Below are 11,770 nucleotides of genomic sequence, written 5' to 3'. Positions count from 1 at the left end.
AGACTACCATTTGTTTGGATTGCCCCTATAAATTGCTGCATGAATAATGTATGAGAGTCGCCATTTGCCCCTATAAATTGCTGCATGAATAATGTATGAGAGTCGCCATATAATTATGACGATTCTTGACTTGAATAAAAGATTTTTGTTCTTCGCACCGGCACTGGTGCGTTGAATTTCGATCATCCAATTTTCCTTATACATTTTGAAACATAGACTTGGAAGGGTTATCCTCCCCACTTCATTTGACAGTATTTTGTTTATTATTATTATTTTTCATAATCCATGTATTTGGACTTTCGGTCTAAAACCGACCATCAGGCAAATTTCGAAGCACGAATGACCTTCTCGATTAACATCCCATCAGAAAAAATATCCTATATTATGTTTTAATTCGGATTTGAACCATGGGTGTTTATGAAATTATTTGAGGATGTATTATTATTATTATTATTATTAGAGTTTAGAGTTTAAGGTAAGCCAGTAAGCCCCAAAACCATTTGAGCGTATTGTCATTGCACTATATCCCAGGGCTTAAGTTTTTCCTCCCCACTCGATTTGACAATTCTTGGTATACTTTGGGTTGTTTTTTTTTAAGCAATGATCCACAAGAAGATTTTTAGCTTGTTTGTTTCCATAACCTGCGCATTTTCGTTACTTCGTTAATGCATGTTCTTAATTTATCTTGGTGGCTGAAAACTTATGTAGAGTTGGACTGGTCACTTCAAAATTAATCGAAGTAATTTGGATAGTTGGTATTAACTAAAAAATAAATGTTCCTACTATTCGAATAATACTATTAGGTGGATTTACAGATTTGATTATTTCCTTGTAGAGAGGTTGTGCTATTTTTTTATTTATTTAATTGACACTATAAATTTAATTTATTCTGATTAATTTTAGAATGATTGATCTGATTTTATGAAAATTTTTTATCGACTATCAATCTAAATTAAGAAGTAAGTATGATCTATAAGCTTAGTATTCTTAGGTCAATTATTTATTAAGAAAAATTCATATTATTGAAATTGGAACTCGCTCTTTAGATATCGATTTTTTTTTAAAAAAACATGTCTTATCGTTACATTATCGCCCTTGGTTACCTTTTCGGTTAGTAGGCAATTCTTTATTACAAAGCTTCCAAAAAAGCTTACATTTATTCAAGATAAAGAAAATTTTAATATTTCTAGCCATCAAGTTTAGAGCCATTGATTTCGATTAGACTAATCAAATTATCCTGCCCCGTCAAATAATTGAAGCATATTGAGTGTAAACTATATCAATTCCTTTAAAGGCAGGTTGAGATAGACCGACCCTCTAGGTTAATGACTCGCATCAGTCGGCCTAGTATAAATTTGGATTGGCTCGCGGGTTGAGAAAAAATAAATCTTTCTCTTAAACTTAAAACTAAAGTGGAAAATTCAATAGACCCGTGGATCTGATCCGCTTAATTTGTAACCTAAATTTTTTTTTTTAATTTTTAATATATATTTTTATTTTTTGGTGGGCTCGTGGGTTGGCCCACCGAGTCCACAACTTGTCTTAAGTTGGGTTCAATTGGGGATTTTCTGTCAAGATGACGGATCGGTACGGTCTACCCTACCTATCCAAATGATTGACCTATCGTGAACTTGTCCAACTATATGTCGATCTGTTTGACTGCTCTAATCAAGTTGTATCACCAAATGAGCTGATAAATGACATTTTTTTATTAAAATTATGCCAACTCTTTATAATAAATAAAAGATTATTTTCCCGATAGTTGTTTGGTAAAATAAATTCATAAATAAAAATTGTCAATTTATTTATTTATTTTAAAAAAATTCTGATGTTTGCGTTTGTTGAAATCATTTAGATCAAAAAAATTTCAAGTCTTGATGATTTACATGCCGAACAACTCACAGGTGGAAATATAACGTTGCCTCATGGCTACTGCAAAAATACTCTTCGCGAGATTTCTTAAATAAAAAACTGTAAAATTATTTTTTAAAGATGACTAATTTACATCTGGATCCATGCTGAGTCGCCATAAGATAGACCACCTATGATAAAGTTATAATCCTATACATGAAACAATAACAGAAAATGCACACTAGTCCTTTTAGGACAAATTCTGAAGATATCTCTATCACCCCTCAAAATAGTTAATCCAAACTTTGCTGTAACTATAAGTGAGGCTTTGAGGAGCTAGTGAGGAACCACCGAGCGTCAGGGAACAGAAAATACATTATAAGAGCAATCGATCCAGCAAGGCAAGCACCGAAGATAAACCAGTTTAGCCCAGCGAAACCTTTATTATAGCTTCTGCTCAAATCACGATGATAATCTTTGTTGCTATACTTGACAGTGAGATTGACTGATTGAGTGTTCGTTGATTGCATCTTGCTAACCTGAAGCCTAATCCTATCAGAGGGAACACCAGCTGAGTGGTCTTCATTACGTTGTCTAATCATTTCATTACGTGGTCTAATCTGAATTCTGGGGCTCTCACATGAGTTAGAAGCAGTAGCGCCACCCAGTGATGAGTCCTGTTTAACAGTATTCTCAGTTCCAATTTTAGAGTCAGCAAGGTTTATGTTATCAGAGCAGCCAGATCTGAGGATATCAAAGATGTCATCTACTAATAGGAAATCAACGTTTTCTTCAGAATTTGGGTCAAGATAAGTATCCAGTGGCTCCTGTTTTGTTGGAACAGAAGTAAGATCTCCCTGCAAAAATCTCAAGATAAGTATACAACCATGACTATATATTTATATAACTTGGGTATGTGCATTTCGACTTCAGATGCCTGACAGAATTGAGTCATTTAATTGAAGTGGCTTAGCAAAATGGTGAAACTCCAACAATTCAGCAAAGAATTTTGCAACATATGCAAATGCGAGGAGATGAAAGAGAAATTCATAGTGACCTTTTTTGACAGAGTAGTACCATTAAGGAAAAAAAAAAAACTGAATCTGGAAATTAAATATCAGTTCCAAGTAGAGTTGGCAACACAGTATTGAACTGACATGAACTCATCTGACTACTCAAAATGGACAATTGCAAACTTATTTTATTTATTTCTTATTCTTGTAAATCAATATTTGATGCCTATGTAGACTTGTACTAATAAGTGACAAAATTCTTAAATACTCTTGAGACCATGGTGAGACTACGTTTCTGAACCTAAGAACTGCTAGGACAAAAAACTTGAAACCAAGAATGTTTTCAAGATGAAGGGTTCACAGACCACCAGGCTAATTCCCAGTAAAACACATATCTAATTGTAAGAGATTGAGCTATACCTCAGCCTCATGCTCTAGTTCACTAGGACCACTGAAGTTGGGATCAAAGAGCTCTGCAACCCATGCGTCAATATCATCTATGTCAGTTGAGTGACTAGACGATTCCTTGAAAACCACAGGTTCAGCATTTTGGGCGACTTTACCTTCTTCAGATTCCCAACCATTCCTCTTAGTAACACGACAAAGAACAAAAATATCCTGTAAAAAGATTAAATATTAACCAATCCAAAAATACATCATAGGAGATACTAGACTAGTATCTATAGTTAATTATCTAATAGCAATCAGGTGTAACTTCAATAAATGATAAAATAAGGAAAATAAAGTTCTGCTGGTATGGAAGTGTTCAAAGGCAACTGAAATATTCTAATTAGATGAGTTTGAATAGATCGGAATTGAAAGTGTAAGAGGGTAAAGGAAGACAAAAGAAACCTTTATTTAATGCCACAAATTGTGATTTAATTGATTTGAGTCTTGTTAGTAATATACACTCACACAGAATTCAATGGTAGAATAAGATTAATGTAGTTGAATCTAAAATACTCTATGTTGGGTGATGATGAGGATGAATATCAAAAGTTAAGCTTTTGGTATAAATGATCAGCGAACTAGAGTAGGAATTCCTGAGGTTAAATCCTGTTGGTATAAGGTTGAGTTAGTCCACATGTTGGGCTTGGGCCAATCTAATCCAGTTCACCTACCCACGTGTGAAGGTGAGTATTAACAATACCAATATATGCATTAGTCTACTTTTTTAATAGGGTAATTTTTCATGATAAGTTGTAAACAGACAACAGGTACAAGTAGTCTCCTCATTTCGGATGCAGATTGTCAAGATCTTCCCTCATATGATGCTCTTGTCAAGGTAGGAAGACTAACTCATACTTCATAATCATTTGAAATAAAAAGGCTAAGTAGTCTAATTGTGGCTACAATATAGATACTTTAATGTTAGATATCGCAACCCAGTGTAATGAAATGGTTGAATTGTAAAACTATATGTAACAGTTCTACAATGCTGAGACCCTATACCCAAATTAATGGTAGCAACATATTGATCTAGGCCTCCAAACCAATATGATAATCCATGATGCCATAAAATCAATATTTGAGCAACTATACTAAACCTAGCTTTTCATCATAGTCATGTGGTTTTAATTTAATCTTTCTACAGATTAGGAATTGCACAAGGTATATGATAGAATATGTACAGGAAAAGAACTTGTACAAGAAAATTTGCTTATGCTTATGCTTATGTTCTTTTTTTCACTCCTATGAAGAATCTGCATAAGATTATGCTAGCATATTATTCAAGTCTAAACTAGCTAGGCTTGAAACATGCCTAAATTAGAAGATTTCAGATAGAAAACATTGTTTTACTCAAATGGAGTCCGTCATTCAAAGCAAAAGACTTACCTTTGAGTTGAGAGCAGCCTTATATTCTTTTTTGCCTATATGATATTCATGCATAATCCAATCAGTGCGTCTTCCACATGGAGGCCGACCTTCATGAAAGACCAACGTTTTTTTGGTGCCTAATACTCGGTTTTGGGACTTCACGTCACGGTCTTTGCCTGTGGATTTCCAATAACCTTCTTCTGTCGCCCTGTTTGTACGAGAACTGTTAGGGTACTTTCTGTCAATTAATGCAAAAAAATGCCACTTGCTATCCCTGGTGCGAAGACGACATTTTGCTGCAGGGAAATTAAAATATAACATAAGAAACAAAAAAGGAGATAATATTCATTAAACACGACACTATGTGATTTAGTTATCTCTAAAGTTGTCTATAGCCATGCTAAGTAGCAACAAAATTTGATATTTCAGCCACCAATTGAACAAGTAACTTGCACTGATTCGGTACACTAGTTGCAAGGTTAGGAAAGAATGAAAGATAATAAGTAGAAAGAGAAAAATCAGGAGGAGGAAGACCTAAGATGGAAAGATGAAGGAGAGAAGACAAGGGGAAGGAAGATGAGATCTGGTCTTTGTGATTTCGCCATGCGAGCCTAGTTCTGCACGTCAACTTGCGCTTGCGTCAATCTGGGATGAAAAAGACAACTTTCTCCAAAAATAAGATAAAAGAGGATTGATGTGGGTAAACTCAACTGTGTTGAATGAAGATGAGTAAATGACTTCTAGTGTCATAAAGGATACATCTGAGTAAAAGGCCATAGGTCCACCAACCTACTATAAATTAAAGGGAAAATGTGAATTATAAAAATGTTTGTTCCTTAAATGTTAACTTAACCATAAACAAGGAAAAGTTCACAAGTTTGACTCATTAAAACAGTCATAAAACAATTACATGGATAGAATTGAGGAAGGAATCGGTGAAAATTAAATGAGGATTTCTAGATACCATGCCACTATTTACACAACAATAAAGTAGCAAGAAGAGAGTTAACTAGGGGATGACGCAAGAGGATGATGAAAAAATATCGCTTAATAAAACTAAATATAATAGGGGAATAACTAATGTGGACACAATTAACCACTTATTAAACACCTATTGAAATGATGACAAGTATCCTGAGTAGTCAGTTATTGGCATTTTAAGGAGTAGTCGATAGGAGCTGACATGTATCAAAGGTTAAACTCAAAGGGCCAATAAGATGCCACAGCATGAAGGGCAAAATGCACTCTCAATAGTTGAGTGCTCACTTTGGGGCCTATAAAAGGGGGCCAAGTACAAAGTTGAGAGGGGACAATCAGCTATAGCTTCAAGCTTTCAGAGAGACTAAATAGGTGAATCCCAAGATGAGAAGTAATTGTCACACGGTTGTTTGATCATAATGCTCCCAAGTCACCATTTTCTCCAACATCAACTCCCATTCAGAGAATTAATGCTTAGAACCAGTCTAAACCTAATTCACTCCTCTTCCCTTTATCAAGAATTATACACTTCTTCAACTTGACCAAAAATTATACACCTCTTCCATTTGCTACAGATTTTCCACCTCTTCTTTTTTACTAGGAATTATTCACCTCTTTCACTTTATCAGGAATTATCCACCTCTACCCTTTACTATGAATTAATCACATCTTCCCTTCACTAGAAATTATCCACTTCTTCCCATCACCAAGAGCTGTCCACTTTTTCCCTTTATCAAGAATTCCCACCTCTTCTTTTCATCTTAACTACTTTGATGAAGGAAATGTCATCTAAAGTTCTCGACCACCTCATCTGAACTGAATGAACTACTCCCTTTTCATCTGACTTATTTCTAATACATATGAAGTGGGCTGTTGATCCATCTTCATCCTCCACATTGAGATTCCTTTAACCAAAGAACCATTCCAATTGGCAAGCCTACACTCGGAGCTAAATCAAGTAGACTTCATTATTGGAATGTTATTTGATCATATTAAGTGAACAACTTAGGAGTCTAATTTGGGTGGATAGATGAGAAGAGGAATGAGAAAGCAAAAGGAGAAGTGAAAGGGATAATGTGTTTGATAATGCCAAACAGTCAAACAATTTGTAAGTATTCATTATTATGTTGTTGAATTTCTAATTTCTAATTTCTAATTTCTAATTTCTAATTTCTAATTTTTTTGATGTAAAATAGATCTTGCAGTCCTATGGCATGTTTATAAATTAAACAAAGTTTTAGTTCATACAATCTTGGAGATGAAGTTTCATGTACTAACTAGGCTGGGACTGATACATATTAATTGTTCATTGAAATAGTCCAAGATCTTGATCTGTGGCTAAGAATAATGCCATAAAATAATGCCAAACAGGTGAATAGTTTTTAAGAATCCATTATGATCTTGTGTGAATTATTAATGTTGACGTGAAATGGATTTTGCAGTCTTAATACATGTTTATAAATTAAATAAAATTTTAATTCAAAATCCTGCAGATCCAGGAGTTATGTGTTATTGTCAGAAAGAATTCATATCATTATCATGTACATTGCAAAAAACATTAGTATGTGATGAATAACAAAATTACAGGTGCAAAATTACCAGGTAGATCCCATGGCTCATGCTTATATATGTCCACCTCTGGTATAAGCTCATCGAAGTTGTGCCCTAGTATTTTCAACTTCAAATAGTGAGATATAAGTTCAGCATCTGTCGGGTGAAAACCAAACCCAGGTGGCAAACAAACACTTAATTTTTCCATCCAAAATGACTCAACTGCATGAGAATATACAAATATTATCACACTAGAGATCAAGTAATAACACAAAATGTAAAGGTAGACAGGATAATAACAACAAAATGGAAGGCAAATACTTCATATGAACAATGTAAAGACTGCAGTTTATATTTACTATTTCAACTATCAAACTATCTTACTATTTAAATCATCATTTTATTCTGGAAAGTGGGAACAGCAGCAGAAAATAAGTGGAACAAGAACCATGAAAAGTTTTAGCCGCTTTCTTTAGAAGAACAATGCATTAGCAAAATGAAATGTACAACTTCATGTAGCGTGACCACTAAGTTTAAACTAAAAACTTGTTCTGATTGGGGAGGGGTAACTCCTCCCAGACCATAGAAAATTGGAAAGTGTTTAAGTAATCAGTTTTGGCTTAAACCAATGATTCTTTTCACTAGAACACTCTTTTTAACTGATAAAAATGCCAATTTTACTATTATTGTGAAAGAGTAAAGAGTAATTCAAGCTGGTGTTCTTTGCTTGTTGATCATCATGTTTCACAAATATATATGAGTTGAATTTTAGTGTCTTAGTTTAAATGAGTGCAAAATTTAATCACACCAATGTCACGGTCAAACTAGGAAGTCTTTTCTTTCTAAACTTAGCAGCCTTTTCTTTTTTGGATTAAGCTCTCCAAGGTGAACTCTAAAAGCTACTGTCTTTCCAGGCATCCACTCTTAAAATTGTACCCTTTTCTTAACACATCAGTAAAAGTCAACATTCAGCCCAATAAACTAAAATTATCATGACATTAACAATCCAATCAGTAGTAAAATCAATTTCAGATGGATATTTACAACCTAGATCCCAAATACAATTCCTTCTTAGAATATTAAGTATGGTAAATATATAAACACTCTCTTAAGTTAGACGAATAATGACATCCCTCATCTCAAGTATATCCAATGGCCTATAAGATAGAAGAAAGAAACAACAGCAAAAAAAAGGTATTTCTTATGTCCAACTAGCCTGTGTGCGTAATGTACACTCAGAACACGCTAGCACATCCCGTACATAAACAATGTATCCTGGGAGAAAAGTTAGCTGAAGTGACCAATAAAGCTCTGGCCTGATATTTGTACATGCTATAGCTAAGTAGTGGGATACTAAGAAACAAATACTAAATTGAAATGCTTGAGCTTGACTTGACAAGCTGAAGAACATAGTTCAAGTCGCAGAGGTTGACAATTCCCAACTACCCCTTACTCCGTAATACTGGAGGGGGAAAAACAATAACCTAAAACAGGAAAATAGTGCAAAAGACGAGTCCAAGGACCGGACATCGCAACTTGAGGTTATATACCGGATCTTTTCCCCTAAATTTAAATCGTCCCACTGATGCGGTGCGGTTGAATTTTCGGAAAGGGAGAAGGAGGACGATCGGGGAATTAAGTTTCAAAGACTACAAATGACCTTATCCGATTCTATGCCGGAACGAATCAAAAGTATGGAATAACAAACCTAATCACAAAGCTCAACCTAAAAAAAAAAAAAAAAAAAAAAGCAAAAGAAGAGAAGAAAACATGGCCGACCTCTCTCCGTCCAGTTCGATCGCCTGCCTGGAAGGAAGAGCGATCCGGGCCGTAGCGTCGTTAATCCCTGGCGCAATCGTTTCGCTACCGAGTCCCCCTTTCTACGTATAACGAAGTCGTCGTCGAAGTCAAGTCCTCGCGGGAGTGACGACACCGAGAGGCATGAGGGGGGAAGAGCCAAGGGCCTTGTTTGCGCGTTAAAACCGCGTATTTTTTAACTTTATTATCATAAGTAACTAAATTTAATTTAAATTTTTATCAAAAAAAAAATCAAACATACATTCTTTCTAAATGGGAATGGTAAAATCAAAAATACATTTCCTAAAATACATCTTGAATGGACATAAAATTACTTTATTACTTTGTTTACAGTTAATTTTTTATTAACATAATTCTTTGATATAAAAATATTAATATTCCATCCTTCGAAACTTGTTTTTGAAAGCATGATAAATTATTTTTAAAAATGATATTGATATATGAATTCAAAATTTTAAGATTTTTGTATTTGAAGTAAATTTTTCTTTAACGAAAAAAAATCTATCCTGGGAATCTTATTGCGTATGAGTGACCCAAGGCCTTGCCAGCTATGCAAGTTCCATATTAAACATAATCTTTTGTTGAATTTCTGTACCAGTCAGTTGACTTTCAAGCATGGAGATAACTTTGACTAAAAAAAAAAAAATGGTAAATTGAGGATGTGATTGGAAGTTTAACGTGATGAAAACTTCGTATGCTTCTATAACATAGAAGTGTTAGTGTCAAGTCAGGAAGAAATTCCTGGCATTTACTCTCTGATGTTCAAATTAGTTTATGACGATGTAAATAATAACAAGAGTACTGTGGCAAACAAACGTGTAGAATAATGGTATTACGCATATCTTTTCCTGTAGATGGAAATTCTTTTTATAGTGTCATTGTAGTGTCTATACACGCATCTTAAAATGTACGTACATTTTTCTAAGTGTTATATGAAAAATTAAGTCAAAAAATATCCCTGACGTATTTCCTTAAGAGAGCATGTATATCTCTGATGCAACAGTTTGAAAGTTTTTATCGTATGATTTATTTACAGAACATACTCTGTTGTCAGTGGTATAAACTTTCAAAAAAGTACAAGGAGATATACGAGTGGATCCCGCTGTAGGCCGAGCGGTGGCCGCTCGGTCAGGAGACACCCGCTCAACTATGCCGTACTGAGCACTCTCCCTTCTCTTAGCTTTCTTGTTGTTAGAGGGCTGCTTCTTATTCGGACGGATACACTTCCAGTTCGACAAGGATGACGATTGGAGGATGTACTGTCTGTTTGTCTCTTAACCTCAAGTTATCTATTTGATCTTGTTCCCTCGGACATCTCGATCACTTGGCCATAACTAACCCACTTGGTTGACTTTGACTCCTTTTTTTTTTAATTTTAACTTTCACATCAGTCGATTTTTTCTACTTTAACCTATCTTTATTGGCTCTCTTCCTCATCGCATCAGCTGCTATTTGATATATAGAAGTTCCTGATCTTTCACTTTGAAGATGTTAAGGTCTGTTAGTACCTATTACTGCCTGCAAGAGAAGACTTAGGTTATATACGACTGGTTTGGTTTAACTATTCTAGATTATCAGTAATGTGTTTGGATAGAACTCATCATGTCCCTGAAGCAAGTGAAAATCGAATGAACATCTGAATATTTTTAGGTCAGTTTAGTTTAGATGAGTTCCACAGTTGGATTTTAAGAAAGTGGATTTATCCATTGGCGTATTTTGGGAAGAGTGAGGATGGGTCTCTACGTTGTGGATGCAATGTGCATCCATTCTGGTCTAGTTATCTTGGAGTTCGCCGACCTGATCGTACGGAAGCTCCTCCAAAACTGGATTACAAGAGACCGACAGGTGTAAGTGAACAAGCATCCTAATCAACAGGCCGGGAAGAAAACGGCGTCTCCATGCTGACGGCCATGAGAATAACTGAACGTATAACCACTCGCGCGCATGAAGCATCGAAGTTGAAATCAGTCTTCCTCCGCTCATCAGCGGAGAGCGGAAGGATTGCAAGTTTAAACCCTCCGATCTCTCGCTCGTAACCAACAACCGCCTTTCTCCACGTTCGTTCGTTCGTAACCGCCACCTCAGTCCCACCGGCCATGTGATCGAACTCTCTCTATATATATGTCCTCTCGACGCCTACCTTCCATTATTATCGATCGACTCTGAAACCAACAGCACTAGTTCCCAATTCAATGGCTCGCACAAAGCAGACCGCACGCAAGTCCACCGGCGGCAAGGCTCCCCGCAAGCAACTCGCCACCAAGGTCACTCACTCACTCACTCACTGTGGTTCACACTGATTAACCAATGCGCACGCACGTTATGATCATACACAACAGTACTACTCTGTTTGTAGGTAGCGAGGATGTCTCAGCCACTGGCAGGGAGGGTTAAGCGACCGCACCGGTTCCGGCCGGGGACCGTGGCGCTGCGTGAGATCCGTAAGTACCAAAAGAACACGGATCTGCTGATCCAGAAGCTGCCGTTCCAGCGTCTGGTGCGGGAGATCGCGCAGAACTACAAAACGGACCTGCGGTTCCAGAGCCACGCCGTGCTGGCGCTGCAGGAGGCGGCCGAGGCCTACCTCGTCGGCCTCTTCGAGGACACCAACCTCTGCGCCATCCACGCCAAGCGCGTCACAATTATGCCCAAGGACGTCCAACTCGCTCGTCGCATCCGCGGCGAGCGCCATTAACAAAAACTCTTGACGAATGTGTTGTTTATTAATTATGTTGAATGTT

At 36.3% G+C, this 11,770-nt stretch overlaps 2 protein-coding genes across 3 annotated transcripts; one reads left to right on the top strand and one right to left on the bottom strand.

Moving 5' to 3' along the window:
• Positions 1–1,930: 1,930 nt before the first annotated feature.
• LOC121986077 (NAC domain-containing protein 74-like) lies at positions 1,931–9,161 on the bottom strand. Of its 2 annotated transcripts, XM_042539879.1 has the most exons (5): positions 8,991–9,161; positions 7,260–7,433; positions 4,701–4,978; positions 3,285–3,482; positions 1,931–2,708 (listed from the first exon to the last, which is right to left on the bottom strand). In XM_042539879.1, the coding sequence occupies exons 2-5, from the start codon at positions 7,417–7,419 to the stop codon at positions 2,166–2,168; spliced, it is 1,179 nt and encodes a 392-aa protein (XP_042395813.1). In that variant the 5' UTR covers positions 7,420–7,433; positions 8,991–9,161; the 3' UTR covers positions 1,931–2,165. The 2 variants fall into 2 exon arrangements, with proteins under 2 accessions (XP_042395813.1, XP_042395820.1); XM_042539886.1 differs by lacking the exon at positions 8,991–9,161 and having other exon boundaries at positions 4,701–4,890; positions 7,260–7,423.
• Positions 9,162–11,221: 2,060 nt separating this feature from the next.
• LOC122013733 (histone H3.3-like) lies at positions 11,222–11,724 on the top strand. Its single transcript, XM_042569987.1, has 2 exons — positions 11,222–11,293; positions 11,386–11,724. Exons 1-2 carry the CDS (start codon positions 11,222–11,224, stop codon positions 11,722–11,724), a joined length of 411 nt encoding a protein of 136 aa, XP_042425921.1.
• The last annotated feature ends 46 nt before the right edge of the window (positions 11,725–11,770 follow it).

This window comes from Zingiber officinale, chromosome 1B, assembly GCF_018446385.1.
Source record: "Zingiber officinale cultivar Zhangliang chromosome 1B, Zo_v1.1, whole genome shotgun sequence".
Classification (NCBI taxonomy): Eukaryota; Viridiplantae; Streptophyta; class Magnoliopsida; order Zingiberales; family Zingiberaceae; genus Zingiber; species Zingiber officinale.
The sequence above is the reverse complement of the archived record's forward strand: the minus strand, read 5'-3'. Positions and strand labels throughout refer to the sequence as shown.